The 22,422-nt window shown below is 49.4% G+C and overlaps 1 protein-coding gene across 12 annotated transcripts in view; it reads right to left on the bottom strand.

Moving 5' to 3' along the window:
* Fhad1 (forkhead associated phosphopeptide binding domain 1) overlaps positions 1–22,422 on the bottom strand; it is a 121,472-nt gene that overhangs the window by 72,976 nt on the left and 26,074 nt on the right. For all 12 annotated transcript variants that reach the window (XR_013110340.1, XM_034503046.2, XM_076933801.1 and 9 more), the window contains exons 4-10: positions 21,065–21,317; positions 15,172–15,281; positions 11,990–12,229; positions 5,233–5,356; positions 3,791–3,921; positions 2,004–2,093; positions 726–830 (exon numbers count right to left, since the gene is read on the bottom strand). Coding sequence is in view for 11 of the 12 variants with exons in the window: in XM_034503046.2 (XP_034358937.1) it covers positions 726–830; positions 2,004–2,093; positions 3,791–3,921; positions 5,233–5,356; positions 11,990–12,229; positions 15,172–15,281; positions 21,065–21,317 (1,053 nt within the window). In the remaining variant the exon portion in view is untranslated. The remainder of the gene's footprint in view (positions 1–725; positions 831–2,003; positions 2,094–3,790; positions 3,922–5,232; positions 5,357–11,989; positions 12,230–15,171; positions 15,282–21,064; positions 21,318–22,422) is intronic.

Here is a 22,422-nt window from a genome sequence, read left to right as displayed (position 1 = left end):
ATTGTCTGGAGGCACGGCCAGCCTCTCAGGGACTGTATCCTTGAGGAAAACTAACTCTCTTTCCCCAACAGCCCTCAACCGCTAACCTCAGCTAGGGGTGGGACCTCGTAAGTCTCTCCTGCAGCCATATTGGAATTTTGAGTTTTTATTGTTTCCCACTAAAACAAACAAACAAACAAACAAACAACACCAGAGACTCTCACTGAACCTGGAGCCCATCCGTTCTAGATTGGCTGGTTAGAGGGCCCCTGGACCTGCTTATCTCCATCCACTCCAGTGCTGGAATTACAGCTATGTGCCACCACAGATGGACTTCACATGGGTTCTGGAGATCTAAACTCAGATTCCCATGCTTGCAAAACCCGCACTTTCCCCACGGAGCCATCTTCTCAGCCCTGAATTTTATTTCATTAGCTTTTAGTTTATTTAAAATTTAAATAGCCTTGTGTGGCTGTCATCCTCTGAAATGGATGCCACATTTCCCAGGACAGGAAAGCAACACAAGATCCCCTAGGATCTGCAGGGAGGGGCAAGTCTCACTGAGATAAAGCGGGAACCGTTTTAGTCTGGGCATCTCGCACGGGGTTACCTTCTCCCTCCCGTGAGGAGCGGCAGATGCCGGCATCGTCCACACGGGGGCGCTGTGTGGGTGGAGCAGGACGCTGTGCCGGGAGAGCTTGTCTCCCGTGGTCATGGACCCAAGCAAGCTTTCTTGAAGCACGCACCTTGTTCTGTTCTCGTAGCGTCTTGGAGACGATGTTCTGGCCCGCATAGTTCTTCCTCAGTTCCTCTCTGAGCTTCTTCACTTCTTTCTCCATGTCTTGCATTTGCTAAAAAGGGGGAAAAAAAAAAAAAAAAAAAAAAAGCAACCACAGAGAATTCAAGTTCCCTAGGCATAGCAAGTCACCTCCTAAATGGAAGGCTCCCCTTCCTCAGGTCTCCCGTATTCCTGGGGCTCATACAGATAGGATCCATGCCAGCCAGCCAAGCTCCTTCTTTCCTCTACATTTGCAGGCAAAGTAGATTTCTCCCCACCCCATCCCCAGTTAATATATTCAATGTACTTGATAAAGGAAAAGAATTAATTTCTTGGAAAAAAAAACAATCAGCAGAAGGTTTTGAAAGGTTTGGGAGAATGGCTCAGTGGCTGAGTGAGTGCTGTGCAAACGCAAGGACTGGAGTTCGAATCCCTAGAACCCAAGTAAAAGCCTGATGGGCGTGGCAACTGGCTTGTAGTCCCACAGGCCCTCTCAATCAAACCCAGAGACAGGGCCTCTCAATCAAACTCCGAGCAACCTGGTTACTAGGGACAAGAGGAACTGGGGTATTGAAATAAAGGTCATATTTGTATTGTAATTTTTAAAGGTTTATTTTTAATTGTGTGTGTGTGTGTGTGTGTGTGTGTGTGTGTGTGTGTGTGTGTGTGTATACAAACATGAATGTCCTTTAAAACCAGGAGGGGGCATCAGATACCCTGGAACTGGGATTACAGGTGGTTGTGAGTCACACAATATGGGTCACTGCACTCAGGTCTTCTACAAGAGCATTAACTGTTGAACCATCTTTGAGCCCCTTGGCAGATATTTTTCTGGCCACCTTCTCTCTAAGGCAAACAATAACCTTTCTCTTTCTTTCATTTTTACCCAGTGTTGTAAAATCCCCGTTGTTAAAAATACAGGAGATATTTGTGTTCACGATACCGCCTGTGGCCACATTTAAGATGGTAGAATTTAGATTTATGTAAACAAAGGTCCAGGGCAGGGAACCCGAGTGAACTTCTATCACAGCAGCAGGTGTGGCCTCCTGCCCTTGTCCCTGCTCGGGCCCCAGGGGCAACCTACAGGAAAAACAGAGGCAACTAGCCTGAGAATCCTGGAGGGAGCCCCATGGCCTCCTCCAAACAGCAGAGCCAGAACCTTGTGCTTTGGGGAGAGCCGCAGGTCCCACCAGGGTCAGAGCCTCGCTCTCTGAGGTGCGCTTGCTGATGCGGATATTCAACTTACACTTCTGCATAGTTTCAGCTCTTTCTCCTGAGCCTCCCTGCGGTCCTTCTGAGCCTCCTCCTTTCTTATCTCTTCTTTCATCACTGAACACTGCGAGAGAAAGGGTGGCAAAGAAGAGACCAAAGCTGGCGGTGTGGAGGTGTCTGGGGGAGGACGTTCCCAGGCCCCAGGCGGCCCCAGAGCACTTTGTGCCGTTTCCATCCCAATTGTACACCCACATTCCAGCAGGGCAGACAGCTGACCGGCACACAGATGCTTCAGGGGCTCTGGTTCCTGCCTCTCCGAGATCCCAAATCTAAATTCCTTTTAGGAAGCCAGCAACCCTAATCATGAGAAAAATTAGTCTTTGAAGAGCTGGGTGAAGGAGCATGTGTGTGTTGCCATTGGGAACCCGAGTAGCTCGGTGTTACTTCATAGGATGTGACCACCAGGCAGTGGGAAGGCAAATGCAAGCCTCATGAAGAAGTGCGTTTTGCTACCAATTAAGAACAGGTGCTGTTTAGTTGTAACTGTCAACTCCAAAAACCTATAATCACCTAGGAATAATTTGAGGAATTATCTGTATTAAGTTGGCCTGTGTGCACATCGATGGGGGGAGGGATTGTTGTGATTCTTAATCAATGTAAGAAGACAGCCCATTGTGGGTGGCACCATTCCCTAGGCAAGGGGTCTTGATCAGTGTGAGAGAGGATAAGCAAGCAGGGAACTGTGGGATTATTCTCTCTTTGCACTTGACTATGGTCATGATGCTTCAAGTTCCTCCTTTGATGCCCCTCAGAGATGGACTATAGCCAAATAAATCTATCTTTGGGGGATGAGGGGAGGGGTCAGGATATTTTATCTCAGCAACAGAAACGAAACTCAGGCAGAGTGTACTCTAATGCCCGGTGGTTGGATCCTGTCAGTGAATCTGAAGGCTTAAGGACCTCCCCCTCCATCTTCTTAGTGTGATGGTTTGACTGTGAAATGTCCCTCATTGTTTGAACACTTGGTCCCTAGCTGGTGGTGCTGTTTTGAAAGGTTCTAGAATCTTTGAAAGGAGGTGGAACCTTTCTCGTGGAAGGGCGTTACTGGGGATGGGCGTTGAGATTTGACAGCCCAGCCTCACTTTCTGTCTGCTCTCTGCTTCCTAAGGGTGCTATGTGAACACCCCCAACTCAGGTCCTCATGCTTGTACCTCCCAGCCTCCTAATATTTTTTAAAAAACAGTCTCATGCAGCACAGGCTGGCCTTGAACTCTTGATCTTCCTGCCCCAGCCTCCCAAGTGCTAGGATTATAGGCTTACATATCATATGAACATAATGGACATGTTTACTGAGTTAGACTCTGTATTGTGTTAATTCTGATCCTGATTCCCACTGTACTTTAAAAAACTGCAGAGAGGAGGGGTGGAGAGATGGCTCTGTGCTTAACACTGGCTGTTCTTCTAGAGGACCCAAGTTCAGTTCCCAGTAGCCACACGGCAGCTCACAAATACCGTTAATTTCAATTTTAGGGGATCTTGCTCCCTCTTCTGGCCTCCACAGGTGCTGCACTCACAGGCACACACTCATGCACAGACACACATAGCTCAAAAGAAAATACATCTTAAGAAAGAAAAGGGAAACTTGTATTTCTATGTTAGTCTTTCTAGGAGGACACTTCAGGATTCTCCTTATGTCCCTGGACCCCATGATGTAGAAGGAGGCTGTGTTCAAAGTCAAGGTCCAAGGAAAATGAAGAGGGACATGTCACACAACCAGGTCCCCTCCCTGAGCCCTGAGGAGACGGTGCCTCAGTTACTCACCCTGCTGCTCAGGGCTTCCAGCTGGTACTCCTTCTCCTTGTTCTGGATCCTCAGTCGGTTTACCTCCTCCTGCAGCTGCTGTACTTGCTCATTGCGCGCGGACACGTCTTTCTGTAAAGATGTCACCATCCCTGTTTTAAACAAAGCCAGGAGAGAGACCAAAGACACAGTGAGGACCGCCGCCACTGCCGTCACTGTCAGCCGCTGGGGAGACCCTGGCACCGAGGAACGTGTTGGGCCCAAGGACCCCAGGGGCTGGAATGAGGCTGGGACCATGTTGCGTGGCTGTTTCTTACACACAGACACTCTCCCTGGGGCTCAGAGATGTTCCTTCTGCAAGTTGCCAGGCTCAGGATGGATATCTGACTTTTCTTCAATCTCTCTCCACCACGGTGTTGTTGTTTGTTTGTTTTTGAGATAGGGTCTCTCACAGAGCCCAGAGCACAACGGTTATCCAGACTGGCTGGCCAATGAGCACCAGGAAGGAATCCTCCAGCCTCTGCTGGAGTGCACACCAGCATGCTGACTTTTTACATGAGTTCTGGGGATCAAACTTAGGTCTTCTTGCTTGCGTGCTAAGTACCTTATAACTGAGCCGCTTCCCTAGACCTCTGTTTCAGAATTCTCGACACTCTTCCCTTTCTCCTAATGGCTCTGTCCTCTTCTGGTCTCTAGATGCATTGTTCTCGGCTTCAAATATCCACAAATGGCTTCCTGGCACTCTTAGGAGACAATCCCCCCATGGGATCTGGCCCTGTCTTCTCCTCTGACCCTCCCATCTGTCATACAATCTTTCTTTCCCTGAGACACACTTCCCTGTTGCTCCTTCAACAGAGCTACCTGCTTTCTTCCCCAGGACCTTTGCACATGTGCTTGCTGTTAGCAGAACACTGCTCCGGCAGGATGCCTCCTGTTTGCACATATTCCTCTCCTTACTTCCAAAGCCCTCCACTACCATCTTTCCCCATTTTATTGTCTTTATAGCGTTGCTCTGTCCCTCAGACATGCATGCTTACTCACCCATCTGCCTGTCATATGGATCCAGGCTAAGTAACCTCTGTTGCTGGCAAGATGGCCCATGAGTTGACTGTCCCCCTCCCACAATCTTCAGCGTTGAACTACCTCAGTTGATCAGTTAGCAAACTGTTTTCACTCGGGGCCAAGAGCGCTTCAAGGAAATGGTTCTCAGGAATACAGGCCACTCAGCACCCTTGTTCTCCCTGCTGAGACGGGTGCTAACTGGCATTCACTCAAACATAGACTATGGAGGTAGTGCCTGTGCTAAAGCTGGCTGGTGAGCACACTTCTGGGGAAGCTCACCAATGGTGTGGCCTGAGGGTGGCTCTGTCCAAGCTCAGAGAGCAAAGTGTGGCGATCGATTGGTGATGTCTGCTTGGGCCACAGCAGTGGGTGGTGAGGTAGTGCCCCCAGGAAGAGCTCACCTGACGTGATGGCATGGTCTCTCTTTAAGTTCTCGCCCTCGCTCTTCAGGGATTCGATTTCCGTGTTGCGCTCCGCCAGGGTCTGACTTAGCACCTGGCTATAGCCTTTTTGAAGAGCGTCAATCTGTGGGAGGGGGAAGCACATAGTCAGAGGGTACCAGCCCAGCTCCAAGACACATGGGTATTTCCCAAGTCTGTGCAGAAATTCTTATCTGTCAAAAGATCCTGTCTTGCTGATGACAAAGGTACAGAGGCCCAGGTGTCCCAGGGATACCTGTCTCCTTAATGTGCCTCCTCATGCCATTGGAACTCTGAGCCATAAGTAGTCCAGCCCTGGGGTTTCCCATCAGGCGCCACTGACTAGATGTCAAGCGGAGTTCAAGAGAGTGACACAGGTTGTAACCTTTTCCTTGGATGACAACAGACATTTTTCACAGGACTCTCTAGAAGACCTGTTCAATCTACAGCCCATGACCTGTCTGTGTCCCAGACTAGCTATGGATCTAACACAAAAATCAGAGACTTGCTTGAAGCATTACGAGTTTGTAAAACAATTTTATTTGGGGATGGTGGTTGTGCATGGAACAGGGTGCACGTGGAGCTCGAAGAGTCGTCTTTAGGACTTGACGCTCTCCTTTCATCCTATGGGCCCCAGAGATCGAACTCAGGTAGTCAAGGTTTGGGGACAAGCACCTTCGCTGGCCCATGATGACATCATCATCATCATCATCATCATCATCATCATCACCACCACCACCACCATCATCACCATCTCCATCATCATCATCATCATCACCACCACCACCACCATCACCACCATCTCCAACATCATCATCATCACCACCACCACCACCATCATCACCATCTCCATCATCATCATCACCACCACCACCATCATCACCATCTCCATCATCATCATCATCATCACCACCACCACCACCACCACCATCATCACCACCACTACCACCATCATTATTATTTTGTGTTTTTTTTTAATAGTGTAATTCTTACACATGAATTTTGTTGGTGACACTGCTGAGCTGCAATGTCAAAAAGCTGGACACAACTGCCAGTGCCCCAGACATAGCCTCCGACCTGACTCCTTCTGTAGAGCCTCATAGCACTCTGAAGGATGTCCCCATACAGTTCCCACTTTGCAAGTGAGGAAATCAAGAACGGGAGAGCTGGGCTTGCCTGCTCAGGGCCTCAGGGCTGGCCTGTGGTAACTTCATTCAAGCCCTGCCCACAGGTGTCTGGCTCCCCATCACAGGGCTGAAAGGACCTGAAGTTAGACACTAGAGTCTGGGGCTGGGAGATGTCTCAGTTGGTAAAGTGCCTACTGTGCAAGCATGAGGACCCGAGTTCAGATCTCCAGCATCCATGTCACAGAGCCTAGTAGAGTGGCATGTGTCTGTAACCCCAGCCCGGGGGAATGGGGACAGTCGGTCTGTGAAGCTCACTGGCCAGCTAGTCTACCTGGACTGTGACCTTCAGGATCATTGAGAGATCCTATCAAAAAATAGAGGCGGAGAGTGACAGAAAAGACACCTGAGATGGGTGTGGTGATGCACACCTTTAAGCCTAGCACTTAGGAGGCGGATCTCTGACTGTGAGGCCACCCTGGTCTATAAAACAAGTTCCAGAATAGCCAGGGCTACACAGAGAAACCCTGTCTTGAGAAACCAGACTGGGGACAGAGAGGAGCACCTGGCTTCAACCTCTGGCCTTTATGTGTACACACCTGTATGCACACACAGATACGTGTGCACCACCACATTAATGTTACACACACAGACACACATAGACACACACAGACACACACACACACACACACACAGAGAGAGAGAGAGAGAGAGAGAGAGAGAGAGAGAGAGAGAGAGAGAGACTGAGAGAGTGCACGCTGAAATGTATACTGTATAGCCTGTACATGAGGGAGAATGTCTCCCACATCTGATCCCTGCCATGTCTAGGTTATGCTGGCATAAGAAACACCTGGGTCTTGTCTTTTTTTTTTCTTTTTTAGACAGGTTTTCTTTATTCTGTATGTAGCTCTGGCTGGCTTGGAACTCACTAGGTAGTCTGGGGTGGCCTCAAACTCACAGAGATCTGGCTGCCTCTGCCTCTGTCTCTCCCAAGTACTGGGAGCAAAAAGAGTGTATCACCATACCAGGCCTGGTCCTGCCTCAGCTTTTAATTCTGGGAGTGTGGTCATGATAGTCCTGCCTTTACAGGGCTGCAGAGAGATTTTATAAGCTGACAGACTTAGAACTGCTCAGACAATGCCTGGTGCACCACATAAAGATATTAGCTACGATTATATGATATTTTGCTTTAGCTTCTGGCTGCGTTGGGGGAGGGAAGACAGACTCTCATACTTTTGTGTGTGCCTGTGAATCTTGTCTAGACAAACTTAGTTGTTGGGTGACTGCAAACTGTCACACCCTGTCACAGGCCTGGCATTAAAAAGACAAAGGGTAGGTCCCGTCCCACCCAGATAATTCAGACACAGACACACACACATGCTTGCATGCATGCACACAGGCAGACACACACAGACACACAGACACAGACACAGACACAGACACAGTCACAGTCTCTCTCTCTCTCTCTCTCTCTCTCTCTCTCACACACACACACACACACACAGGTTTGCGCACACACACACACACACACACACACAAACACGCACTCATGCACACAGGTATGCACACACACACACATACACCACACCACTAGATGGCACCCATAGGCCTGTGTTGGGCTTCCCACTGACCCTGATTAAAAATCCTTGGTAGAATCAACAGGAGAATTTTATTCAGCCATAAAGAAAAATGAAATTTCAGGGAGATGGATGGACCTGGAAAATCTTATATTAAGTGAGGGAACCTAGACTGATCCCAGGAAGACAAACAGCATTTGCCATCTCTCAGGTGTGGAGTGCAGCTTCTAATATATATTATTCGTAATTACCAATAACGACATCTGCTTTCTTTGACCTCACACTAGCCTTTATTTCAACCCTATTGGGGACTTTCATATTTCGCCCCCACCTTAGATCTACCCTCCTTTGCCTAGAAGGTATAATACCTTCCTTATTTATCAAATCTTTATTTATCAATATCTCCTTTAAACTCTAACTCCAGAATTTCACCACCAATTCCCCTTGCGATCCTAGTGTTTGCGGCATCTGAGGCAGCAGTGGGATTAGCCCTCCTAGTCAAAGTTCTTAACACATATGGGACTGACTACGTACAAAAGCTTAATCTCCTACAATGCTAAAACCTATCTTCTCATCTCGAATACCCTTTCTACTAACTTGTCTATGGAAAACAAAAACACACAAAAAACCAAACCAAACCAAACAAAAAACAGCTGAACTAATGTAACCTCACACAGCGTTCTGGTAAGCCTTATCAGCCTCTCATTATAATGACAACATGATGAAAATAACTTTTCAATTATATTCTCCTCAGACCCTTTATCCACCCCACTAATCATTCTTACCCCTAATATTATCAGCCAGTCAAAATTGGGGGCAGGCATGGGAAGGGATGCCACTGAGAATTCAGGGCCATCAGACAGAAAACATTTCAACCAAGCACCCTGCCCGCCCTAAGGTCTCAAATTGCAAACAGTTTTCAGCCTTCTTCACAGCCTTCATTACCTAAATCAATATCCAGATTGTTTGTCGTTGGCACAAACCCCGGGATGTTTATTGCCTGGTTTGGCTGCGTAATAAAACGGGTATTGGATCCTAAGGAAGTCAGCGGTGCCTGGAAGAATGACTGCTGGGGGGGGGGGTGATAACCGCCCTACTAATTAGTGCAGGCAGGCGCTGTGGGGGGTGAGCGTGTTCTGGTGGCATGGCGGGGATGAAAGAGGATCGAGGGCAGATCTTTAGGCACCAGCTTTTAGGGGGCCTTTGATAACACATAAAGTAACCAGAGCCATTAATCATCCTGCTGCACAGATTATACTTCTGCCCGAGGGTTCAGCTGGCAATAAAATGGTTTAGAGGCTAAAACAAGAGCGTTGGATTTAAGTCTGCCGTGTCTTTGAGTTCAGACATGTTCTGACGACAAAATTCCAGACAATGGATGGCTTAAGGAAGGAAGGGAAGGCTGTTTTTTCTTTTTCTTTCTTTCTTTCTTTCTTTCTTTCTTTCTTTCTTTCTTTCTTTCTTTCTTTCTTTTTTAATTTTTTTATGGCTCACACTTTGGGGGCACAGTCCATCCTGGAAACAGGAGCTCCAGCGAGGCAGCTGGTGACATCACATCTGCCATGAGGAAGCAGAGAGCGAGGATGCTGGCTGCTGGTGCTTGGCTTGCTTATCCCTTTTTATTCAGTGCAGGATGCCAGCATAGGGGATGGTGTTGCCCACAGCGAGGGCGGAGCCCACAGCGAGGGCGGGTGTTCCCCTCTAGATAGAACCTCACAGGTATGCCTGCTGTCCCTTGACCTCCACATGTGTGCTGTATCATGAGCACGCACGTGCGCGCGCGCGCACACACACACACACATACACACACACACTCACATGCACACACAAATAAAAACTAAAACAAAACACCCCTTTCAATGATAACTGAATGTATAACAAATGAGTGTGGTTGTTTCTAAATTGTTCCCAAGTGAAAAAAATTATTTCCAGATATTACTAGTTGCTTGAATCAATACTCAAATTGTGACCTGCTGCCATGGACTCAAAGATAGGTGAACATCTGTCCTAATTTGGTTTCCCTCCCTCCCGCCCTCTCTCCCTCTCCCTCTCTCCTTTTCCTCCCCCTCTTTCTCTCCCTCTCTCTCTGAGACAGGGTTTCTCTGTGTGGTCCTAGAACTCACTCTGTAGACCAGGCTGGCTTTGAACTCAGAGATCTGCCTGCCTCTGCCTCCTGAGTGCTAGGATTAAAAGTGTGCACCACCACCACTCGGCCCTAGTTTGATCTCTTTTGCTGTGATAAACACCATGACCTAAAGCAACTAAGAGAGAAAAGGGTTTATTTCATTTTACAGTTTACAGTCCATCATGAAGTCAGGACAGGAACTCCTGGCGGGAACCTGGAGGCAGGAGCTGACGCAGAGGCCATGGAGGGTGCTACTTACTGGCTTGCTCCTCATGTGTGAGCTCCTCATGGCTTGCTCAACCTGCTTTCTTATAGAACCCAGGACCACCAGCCCAAGGATGGCATCACCACAGTGAACTGCGACCTCTCAAGTCAACCATTAATAGTTTATGTATAAAACCAAAGTGGCCATTCATCATTATTACTTTGAAATGATATGTGTGCAGGTGTGTATGCAGGTATACATGCACAGGTGTCATATTCATGTGAGGGTAGGCACACAATGTGGGGGTCAGAGGTCAACCTTGAACCTTATTTTTCAGAAGTCATCAACTATGTTTTGTTTTGTTTTTTTTGAGACACGATTTCATCCTGGGACCTGGCTTGCCTCTTTGGATAGACGACAGCCTGGCTGGCTGAGGTTCCCAGAGCCTGTCTCTACCCGACCAGTGCTGGCACCACAAGTATACACCACCATGCCTTGCCTATTTTAAATATTTTTCATGAACAAATGTTTTTGAGAATTTCATACATGAGTACTGTATCCATATCATCCCTACCCTCCCTTCCCCTTTGACTCCTCTCATGTCCCATCCCTCTCAAATTTATGACTTCTTCATTTTACACACATACACACACATATATATGATTATTGCCACATAGACACACACATATGTGTTATATATAAAATAAATTATTGTCATACATACACCCACATACACACACATACACACATACACACATACACACAGACACATATACACATATACATATACACACACATACATACAAACACACATATACACATAAACACATACATATACACATACACACATACACATATATACAAACAGATATACACACACACCCTGCCAACTCCATTTAGTGTTGCTCATGGCACATGTGTTCAGGGATGACTTGGGGTTACATAACCTATCAGGAAGTTCATCCCTGGAAGAGACTGAGTCTCTCAGCAGCCACCGACTGCCTGTAGCTCTTTATCCGGGGTGGGGCCTTGTGAGTCCCCACCCACTCTGCGTGCCTTGCTTTAGCTCGGGTCCTTGCACTTGCAAAGCATGTACTTTAACAGCTGAGCCATCTCCTGGGCCCAGCTGCTATTTTTATAAAGCAGAGGAATTTGGATCTCGTTTCCAGAGAATAGAAGCTTCTGGGAAATGAGACCTTCTGAGTGGGAGCTTACATTTGATGACACTGCCCATGACAGGGCTTGGGGAGGTGTCCGGGTTGGAGGAGCTGGGGGCTCATCCCTCCTGGGCTAGCTGCCTGTAGCTCTTTCTGGCTGGGGCAGCATGGGGTGTGGCAGGCAGTCATTAAGGCAGGAAAACCATGCTTTGGGGTAGAAATGAGAAGCCGGGGTAGGATATGGGAGCAGAGAGGCGGGGCAGATCCACGTCTGCAGCGCCCTGCTACCTCCAGTGAACTGTGCAAGATCCAGGCAGCTGCTGGGCATCTCTGACACCACCATAGTCTCTTGGTGGGGTGTCAGAGGACTGTGACAGATCTAGAGAACATTCTCCAAGGCCAGACACACGCGGCCCTGGGACACAGGGCCCCTTCTGTCTGTACGCTCCGCGATGCCCCAGATGCCTTCTTCCAGCTCCCCCGATCTGTGCCTGGGCTCCACTCTGATTGTGGCGTCTCTACGCTTTGATGGGCTTGTCCCAGAGTCCTACCTGGCTTTTCATGCTCTCAATCTCCTTCTGCCTGAGATCGTCGCCTTCATCCAGGCCCTGGAACTTGGGGTCACACCTGCCGCTCTGCCTGACTGCGGCTGCGGCTGCCTCTGACAACCTTTGGCTCAGGTCGGCCACCTCCGCCCGCAGGTTCGCGATCAGCACGTCCTTGTATTTGGACTCCATTTCTAAGTCAGACAGCCGGTTAACCTCTCTTCCCAGCAGCAGGATGATCTCGTCCTGTGTCGGGACAAGAGAGAGGCTTAGCAGCAGGGGGCGTGGGTGGCAAGCTGGGCCCGTTTCTACAATCTAGGGTGAACAGGGTGTCACTCTGGGAAAGGCGGGTGGCAGAGAGAGGGCAGGCAGAAGGGCAAGGAGACATTGCTGACTCTATCTCCTGGAAGGCCCTGGAGAGGCTAGAGTTGGGTTAGAACCATGTATCTGTACCTAGATGCTTACAATGGAGCCTCCCAGGCACAGAAACCTTTTTTACCTTTTTTACTTTCACGTGGTAAACCACAGCCCCGAGGTCAGCAGACATCCTGTGCATTCCCTTGCGAGGATCCAATCTCAATGCATTCTGTGTAGCCCAGGCTGGCCTCAAACTCGTGATTCTCCTGCCTCTGCCTCCCTCAGCAAATCCTAGCGGCATGCGCCACCACAACCCACTACATTCTGACTATAACAAGGGCGTTATTAATTTAAAAGTTTTTATGTATTCCGAAGGGGTCATTTCTCTCTTTCTTCTCTTCTGGAATCCTCTGTTTTCCCCTGGCAACCCCCAGTGAAAATGTATTTGGGGAACCAAGTCAGGAAAGAGAACCCTGAATGCGGGCAGCTTAAGAACTCTGGGTAGGTGGGGGAACTGTGGGCGGAGCTTCCCACGGGTGGCGCCAATGTGCCTCCTCACTAGGAAGACACAGTAACCAAGACATTTCTGTTTCTCCAAGGCCGGAAAAGGTGCCCCAAACCTCTCAGAAGGATAGACAGACCAGAATGACAAAATTCTAGCTGCATGCCCGGGGGAACGGATGGTGTCACGTGCATGAGGAAGCCCGCTGGCGTTGCCAAGTGTCCTTCTCTGGGTCCTTGTGAATGTGTTTATGTTACAGCTCTTCCGGCAGACTCTGTATCTGTTGTTTTGTGTCTTCAGCACATTCCCCTGCTTCATCCACAGTGAGCCACTTAGGGCCTCCACAGAATTGGTTACCTTTTTGTGCCACAAAGATTTACTGGGCACCTACTGTGTGCTGGGTTCTGCACTGGATATAAACAAACCTTCCAGTACAGTGTCCTGCAATGGCTCCTGTATCTCTGGCAACGTCCCGGGTCTCTATGCCCTCCTTAAGGGAATGAACGCCATCCTCTCCTTCCGTGTGGTTTTGGAGTGAATGCCAATCAAGTAGCTCACTTCCTGTCCTGTCCCTGTGACCCAGGCTGGTCAATGTGGGGCGGGGGTTCTGCTTCTCTTTGGATCACTGACCTTAAGTATAAAGCTTGACCATAATTATCCTGTCCAGCACAAGGAGCTAGCCTGCTGGGCAATGTCAAACTGCAGGAAAGACAAAGAGTAGAACAGGCAACAGGGATATTCCAATGGCATCACTGAAGATCCTGCATGCAGCCATCCTGAAGCTTGCCGGCCTTTCAACTGTCCAATCAGATTAGCTAACGAACCTTTTCCATCCCTACTGTCAACTGTCTCTTGTCCTTGAAGGTGCCTTGGGAAATCAGGGCATGAAAGGCTCAAAAGAGCAAAAATGATTCGGTTTTCACTTTATTCCCACCTTACTGGGTGCTACAATGGCGGTGGATCAAACATGACAAATACTCTGTGGCTTTTGTCACTGAGTGGTATCAATTTCTATGGTCCACCAAGTCTCAACCAGCCTATGGCTCCGGGGATGGACGGAAGCTAGCGACGGCAGTACCAAGTGAGCACTGAGCAAGCTGTCAAGATGCTGTGATTTCTGCCCTGGGGACCTGGGGGCTGCTCTCTGGGGAGAGGCTGCATGCAGAGGGCTTACCATTTCCCCCATCTGGCTGAAGGCCCAGACCTACGGCTGCTACCACCTGAGAGCACTGGCCCACAGCACTCTGAGTTGATTGTCGGTGTGTGTAAGCTGCAAGGCACCTGCAGGGGAATGGCGTGCAAGTCCAGTCATGGGAGACATGGGAATGGTGGAGATGCTAGAGTTTGGGGTGGCTTGCTGCAGGATGACAGAGAGGTAGCTTTTCATCGTGCCACAGCACCTCACGGTCTGGCCTCAGGATGCCAACCTTAGAACTGCCTCCTGGCCCTAGCTAACAATGCTCTAAGACAGGGATCCTGAGTGCCAAAGGACCCAGTGTTCCTGCAAGAACATCTTGGGCTCAGATCTCAGTCTATTCAGAAAGTGAGGAGTTGTTGTTGGGCTGTATGTTGGGTCTCATGTAGCCCAGGCTGGCCTTGAGCTTATTATATAGCTCAGGATGACCTCAAGCCTCTCATCTCCTGCTTCAACCTTGGAATGCTGGGATCCCAGGCGTGTGTCACCTGCCTGGTGTATGCAGTGTTGGGGACCGAAGTCAGGACCTGGCGCATGGTGGTCGAGCATGCTACCAGCTGAGCTGCACCTGCCTGCTCAAGGGTTTCCTCTCTGATTTCAAGCTGCAGCTGGATGGGGAGCGGTCAGTGTCTGAGCTGGCCTGTGCTGAGTCCCGTTAGGGTTCAGCCTCCAACTTCTCTCCTCCATGCCTCTAAGAGCATCACCGTGGCTCTCCTATCTCTTACCTTAGTTCCCCCTTCTGCCCACAGCTGGTATATTTTCCCACCACTGTGCTATCACTTGGGGTTGGCCAGGTGAGAGAGGTGCCAGACCTGGGTTCGAATTCCGGTCTACCTTTCACACTGTGCAGACTTGGGCATGTCAGCTAACCTCTCTGAGCTGAAGTTTCCTCGTCAGTAAAGTGGAGGTGACGAAATCTGCTCTGAAGCCTTCAGAGATGAAATGAGCCGATGAGTGTCAAGTTAGGGGCTCAGCCTGGCTCACAGTAAGTGCTCAACAAACTGTTTGGAGACTGTTATTATCTAGGACACAGTTGTCTATTAAATAAGTGGTTCCTTGGACATAGGACACAGAGAAGAGGTGACAAGTTTCCCATGGCCTCTGCCTGCTAGGCCCCCAAGGCTCCCCACTTACCTTGTCTTGCTGGCCTAGTTCCTGGTCCATGAAGATCTCAGTGGGAGGTACCGCCCCGGAGAGTCCGTCTATCACGCATTGCTCTGACATATCCATGGCGTTGGCCCACACTGTGTGACATCCACAGAGAACAGGGCGCTGTGGGCTTCCCAGCTTGGAGGGGCCCCACACCCCGAGCTACTCATGGTTTTTCCTTGTAGGTCATATTACATTTTGCTTTTGAGAGACGGCCTTGTTATACAGCCCTAGCTACCCAAAACTCACCATGTAGCACAGGGTGGCTTCAAATTCTCTGCGGTCTTCCCGCCTCAATCTTCTGAGTGCCGGGGTTACACACATAAGCCACTGCACCTTGCTCTGTGTTTTATATTTTCTCCGGCATCATCATCATCATCATCACCACCACCACCACCATCACCATCATCATCATTATCATCGAGTCTCACTATGTAACCCTGGCTGGCTTGGAATTCTCTTTGAAGACCAGGCTGGCCCCACACTCACAGAGATCCACCCGTCTCTCCCTCCTAAGCGCTGGGATTAAGGGCATGTGCCACCATGCCCAGTCCTTATTATATGTTTTTTCCTTGTGTTTGTATGTATGCCTCTGTGTTCCTGTGCACATGTTTGTGAGAAGGTGTGTGTGTGTGTGTGTGTGTGTGTGTGTGTGTGTGTAGGTGCTTGCCAAGGCCAGAGGCTGACATCTCATGTGTTTCTCCCTCATCGACCATCTTATTTTTTGTCAGTGTCTCACCGAACATGGAGCGTACTGTTTGGGTTTTACTGGCTGCTGGCAAGTTCCAGTCATCCTCCTGTCTCTGCCTCTCCCTTGTTGTGACTACATATGCACACTACCCTGCTTTTCACGGGATCTGGGGACCTGAACTCAGGTCTTCCTGCTTTGGTAGCAGCCATTTTATCTGCCCGGTCCTGTTCCCAGATGGTTCTCTGACTTAGAACAGCTCAGAGCCGTGTGTACGTGGAGAGGCAACGCCATCGCTGTGGAAGGACAGGCAGGACAGCAGCCAGCTCACCTTGCTTCTCCACTGCTCCGAGGCCTGCCAATCACTGATGCACCTTTCTCTGCTGCACCAAGATCTGGTGACCACGAGGGGAACATTAAGCCTCTCTCTGCCTTGGTTTCCACATAAATAATTCAGTGACGCTAACAGTCTCTATCGCAGAGAGCTATTATGAGATTAAATACATAAGATATAGATTGTGCTGGCTCTGAAATGCACTGTGTAGCCCATGCTGGCTCTGAAATGCACCATGTAGCCCAGGCTGGCCCTGAACACATGGCAATCTTCCTGCCTCAGCCTCCCGAGTGCTGGGATCACAGACACGAGTCGCCATTGTGGTTTTACGATTTTCAATTTTCAACTACGTGTAGGCGTGTGTGTCTGCCTGTGGGTAGGCGCACTTAAGTGCAGGTGCTGGAGGAGGCCTGAGGTATTGTGTCCCCAGGAGCTGGAGTTACAGATGGTCGTGAGCCTCCATGTGGGTGCTGGGAACTGAACTTCAGTCCTCTGCAAGAGCAGCCAGTACTTTTTATCTACTGAGCCATCTCCTTAGTCCCCTATCGCCTTTTTTTGTTTTAGATAAAGTTTTGGGGCTGGAGAGATGGCTCAGCGGTTAAGAGCACTGGCTGCTTTTCCAGAGGACCTGGGTTCAATTCCCAGCACCCGCATGGTGGCTCACAACCATCTCCAAGTTCCGTTCCAGGAGGTCTGACACCTTACCCTCTTCTGGTTCTATCACCACAACACTCATGAGCTGCGCAGGGACGCCTGCAGGCAAGGCATCCTTGCCCGTCAAACCAAGTAAGCAAATCTTTGAAAACCTTTGAGCCATGTGGGGTGGCACACACCTTTAACCCCAGCACTCGGAAGGCAGAGGCAGGCAGATTTCTCTGAGTCTGAAGCCAGCCTGGTCTATATAGTGAGTCCCAGGATGGCCAGGGCCACATCCTAAGACTCTGTTGCAAAAACAAACAAACCAACACACCGTTAAAAATAAAGTTTTACTGGAACCTGGCCCCAGTCATTCACTTCAGCCCTTACTTTTTGCTCCACAAGGACAGAGACCTGTAATCCAGCTACCCGAGGGACTGAGACACACAAAGGAAAATTAGTTTTCTCTAGTGGAGTCTCAGTGGGTGTGCAAAACATACTTAAGGGCAGGCCCGTGCCCAGCAGGAGACGGCTAACGCAGACCGACTCAGTGGCGGGTTTGGAGGATATGGCTTGTTTCACGGTGCTTTGTTTGGACATTTCTTTTTAACTTTATAAGTCTTTTGGTTATACTATGGTTTCTAATTTTGCTTTCATAGGGTTTTGTGTGTGTGTGTGTGTGTGTGTGTAAGGATGTGTATAGCTCACACTCTGCATGGACGTGTTTGTGACTTGGTTCTTAGCCTCTCCCCCTGTTTGTTTTGTCCTAACCTAGTTTGTTTGTTTTTTATTTCATCTTATTCTTATTAATTATTCTTGTTATTTTTGATGCCTGTTTGTATTCTGATGAGAGAGAGAAAGAGAAAGAAGAGGGTATGGATCTGGGTGGGTGGAAAAGAAGGAAGGGTCAGGGAGAAGTTGGGGGAGGGGAAATCATAATTAGAATATACTGTATGAAAAGATCTATTTTCAATAAAAAATACCAGAGAGATAAACAGATACACACACACACACACACACACACACACACACACACACACACACACACACAGAGAGAGAGAGAGAGAGAGAGAGAGAGAGAGAGAGAGAGAGAGAGAGAGATCACAGGTTCAAGATCAGCCTAATAGGTTACATAGTAAGTTCAAAGCCAGCCTAGGTAACTTAGTAAGACCTTGTCTCAAAAATTTGAGAAAGTAAAACTGGGCCGTGGTTGGGTCCATGGCTCGGGGATAGAGCACTTGACTAGGAGGAGGGAAGCCCTGGGTCTGATTCCTGGCACCTCAAAGGCCTTTGCACAGCTGTACCCGCTGCGTACCCAACGGCTGTGCCTCCCAGCCAGGACAGACGCTGTCCTTCAAGTGTAAGCCAAGTAACGCCTTCTTCCCTGAATTTCTTCTGGTCATTTGAAAACAGCAACAGAGAAGTTACTCTAATACATGTGGGAAGGAGTCTCACCCCCAACCACGGGACAGCGTCATGATGGACGTGGACCCGCCAGCTCTAGTGAAGCTTTTAGGAACCTCAGTCCTGGCCAGCTCCGTCACTTCTATCTCATGACTATCCTGAGCCACAGCATGGGGTTGAGTGACTCCATATCCCTCACTAAAGACACCATAACACTCATTGTGGTGTTTGTGTGTGTGTGTGTGTGTGTGTGTGTGTGTGTGTGTATGTGTGTGTGTGTGCGCGCCAGGCTGTTGGGCTTGGGAATAATTTGTTACACAGCAATTAACAACTGATACCCACTGTATGTGTAAACTCTACATTAAAAGACAAAAACGCTCTGGGCAGTGGTGGCACATGCCTATAATCCCAGCACTTGGGAGGCAGAGGCAGGCAGATTTCTGAGTTCGAGGCCAGCCTGGTCTACAGAGTGAGTTCCAGGACAGTCAGGCTTACACAGAGAAACCCTGTCTCGGGGGGGGGGGGGAAGAAAAAGAAAAAGAAAAGACAAAAACGCATTAAACTTTAGTTTCTGGTGTCCGTGCTAAAACATTTAGGGAGAATACTGAAGATATATACAATGTGCTTTGAAATGCATAAAATAACAAGTTGGGCATCAATGAAGGATGAAACAAATAGATTTAAAATAAATAATAAGGGGCTGGAGAGATGGCCCAGCACTCCCTAAGAGCACTGGCTGTTCTTCCATACAAACCGAGTTCAATTCCCAGCACCCACATGGCCGTTCACAACGGTCTATAACTTCAGTTCTAGGGGCTCTGACACCCTCTTCTGGCCTCCGTGGGTACTGCATGCATGAGGTGCACAGACTTATGGGCAGGCAAAACACCCAAACATATAAAATAAACTAATATAAAATAAAATAGTTTAACAGAATATTATGGATAGAATTAGGTGGAGACTCTGCAAAATCATTTCTGTTTGTCAGCAGTAAGGACAGAGCCAAGGGCCTCCTGCAGGGGGCAAGCATTCTCCCACATGCACAGGGTCTTTCTACTTTTTATTTGGAGGCAGGATCCTGTGATTACCCAGACTGGTCTCGAACTCACTCTGTAGCTCAAGCAGGCACTGAAGCTGCGATCCTCCAGCCTCATCCTTCCAAGTGGGACTCACTCTGTATGTTTGGAAATGTTTGAGTCCAAATGCTGGTGGGGTGACAGGCTGCTTCCAGAGCCTGGTGGCTCTCGTTTGATGATGGTGATGTCGGCCCTACAGGCCCATTTGCCTCCTCCCTCATCCCAACATCCCACAGTGGTAAGTATAATTTTAGTGATGGAGGAGGGTGACTAGGTGAAAGGTCATGAAAGGCCAGGGGTGGAGCAGAGCTCACCAAGAGACTCGGGGCAAGCCACCATGGAGGAAGCCTGGGGACCGAGTCCAAGGCTTGAATTGACATCTGCTCTGCTGCCAGGGCTACTGTGCTAGGCCTACAGCCATGGAGAGAGGGTCCTACCCCCAAATTCTCTGAGACTTTTGAGGATGGTTTGGGATAGGAGTTGGACACCACCCTAAAGGCTGTGTGTTCCCCGCACTACAAACCCATGAGTGGGCGCTCACATATGCAGAGTGTTGAATTATACTAGAGGGCACGGATCTACCCTCGGGGAAGGCACTTTCTCTGGTAAGCCTCACTTTCTTCTCACAGGCGCTGTGGTGACCAACCATTTTACAGCTCCCCAGGGGCCCTCGTGGGCAAACGGGGTTTCAGTTGACAACACGTCTGCTCATGAGCCAAAGAGAATCATGCAGCCCCTGCTGAACACTGTATGTTCATGGACACGGATACACGCACGCCCACACCCTGCCCAGGGAACTGCGGTGTGGACCGGGGCTCTGCTGCAGAGTCTCAGAGACAAACCCGGGAGCTCAAAGGAGGAATCCAGATGTTAGAGTTGCACAGCTGGATGTTTCCTTAAATTTATCTCTAACATTTTTTAAATCTTCCTTCCTTCTCTTTCTTTCCTTTTTATTTCTTTTTTCTTTCTTTCTTTCTTTTCTTTTTCTTTTTTTTTTTTTTTTTTGGTTTTTTGAGACAGGGTTTCTCTGTGTAGCCCTGGCTGTCCTGTCCTGGAACTCACTCTGGAGATCAGGCTGGCCTCGAACTCAGAAATTCACCTGCCTCTGCCTCCCAAGTGCTGGGATTAAAGGCGTGCGCCACCACCGCCCAGCTGTCCTTTTTATTTCTTGAGAAAGGGTTTTATTGAGTAGCCCTGGCTATCCTGGAACCCACTATGTAGACCAGCCTGGCCTGGAACTCACAGAGAACTACTTGCCTCTGCCTCCCGAGTGAGTGCTAGGATCAAAGGCATGCACTAGCATGTCCAGCCGCACCGTATCTGGTTTTATGCAAACCCAGGACTTCATGCATACCAGACAAACACTACTGACCTATGTCCCCTACTTTCCCTCTTTATTTAAGTAACCTTTTTAAAAAAATGTTTCATTGATTTTTGACTCTGTGTGCATGTGTGTGTGCTCACACGGACACGTGCTTATGGTCCATAGCATTTCTGAGGAGGACAACTTGCATAAATTAGTTCTCTCCTTCTACCTTACGGGTTCTGGGAATCAAACTCAGGTTGTCAGATTTGGTGGCAGGCCCCTTTCCCTATTCAGCCCTTTTGCCTGCCCGCCATTATACTTTTTACAACTACTTATAGTCTAGAGTCAGAGAAAAGTGAAAAACCAAGGCCAACCTATCTTCATGGCTTTAAATCCTTGCCTGAAACCACCTCCCCGCAGAGCCTGGCATGTACCTTGCTTGATGACAGGCGACTTTGGGTCCATCACAAAGGAAAACATCTTCCCACTGGCACTCATGGGCCGCTGGTGAGGGGCAGGCGGGGCCATGGTGGGTCTGGGACAGCCCTGTGACCAACTTCTCTGCATTGTTGCTGGCTGGATGCCATGGTGGAAGGGCATGTCGGGTGGCGAGACCGACAGGTGTGGTTGCTGGTGTGACTGTGGACTTGGCCAAGGTGCTGGGCCCGTCACCCATGGGCAGGAGACCTGCAGGACGGAGCAGAGGCGCAGGGGAGGTGTTGTTAGACACAGCATGGCTTGTCCTAAGACCCAGCTTGCAGTTGCTCCCTCTGAGAAACCTTCTCGCACGTTCCTCAAGTTTGGGACAATGAATGACCCTGCCACGGGACCCTAGGTCAACATCATACTCCACCGAGAGATCCCAGTCCCCATTTAATGCAGCCAATGTTGATGATGATGAGGCTGGGCAAGGTCGTGTTGTAAAGATATGACGTGAGAATCAGGCCTGAGCACTTGCAAGGCCCTTCTCACAGGCACTGACAGGCACCTAACCGACTCCTGGGGCCAAGGTCTCTCTCCTGGGGGGTGAGTTCACATCAAAGTGGGTACTGGTGGCCTCACCCTGCTCCCCATCCCCTTCCCCGCCTCCTGCCTGGGAACCGGAGAGCCTGGCTTCAGGCTGGTGCTGGGGAACCTTCCCATCCCCGGGAACGGATAACTGGGGGACCTCACTTTCACCACGGGGTTTGCAGGGTTTGAGTCCTCTCCTCAGAGCTTCTGCCATGTTGTGAATTTTGGTTCTGGGACCTGATCTCTCCTCAGAGACCCTGCCACCCTGTTGTCTCTCTGTCTGTCTGTCTGTCCGCGGTGTTAGCAAGTAACTCTAATAAGTTCTAGACCCTCAAGGATCCATCTCAGTGCCCTCCTGAATCCACCAGGACTTTTCACATGTGACATCTCCCAATCCAGGGACAGAGCGCTAGCCACTGAACTGATGGGATGCCACTGCAGGGACCAGGCCTTCCCTCCTCCTTACCCACCCCTGTGTCTGCAGCTCCTACAGTGGATGCTAGGTGCACAGACTGGGGCATGAAAGGAAGGGCGAGGCAGGTCACTGAGAGTCAGGCCAGCTCCCCTCCCCCACCCCAAGTCAATTCTTCTGTCCACACTAGTGTAGAGAGCAACTCTAGTAGTGTTTGGATGAATCACCTGTCAATCAACATGCTGTTGGCCCATTGGCTTAGGCAGGAAATAAGGAGGTGGAAATTCTAGGTCAGAGAAAGGGCTCTGGGGGAGAAACAGGCGGGATAAAGAGGATTTGGTCCCAGACACAGAGGAAGATGGTTGCACG

This window comes from Arvicanthis niloticus, chromosome 5 (genome assembly GCF_011762505.2).
Source record: "Arvicanthis niloticus isolate mArvNil1 chromosome 5, mArvNil1.pat.X, whole genome shotgun sequence".
In the NCBI taxonomy this organism is placed as follows: domain Eukaryota; kingdom Metazoa; phylum Chordata; class Mammalia; order Rodentia; family Muridae; genus Arvicanthis; species Arvicanthis niloticus.
This window is presented reverse-complemented; position numbering and strand designations above follow the sequence as displayed.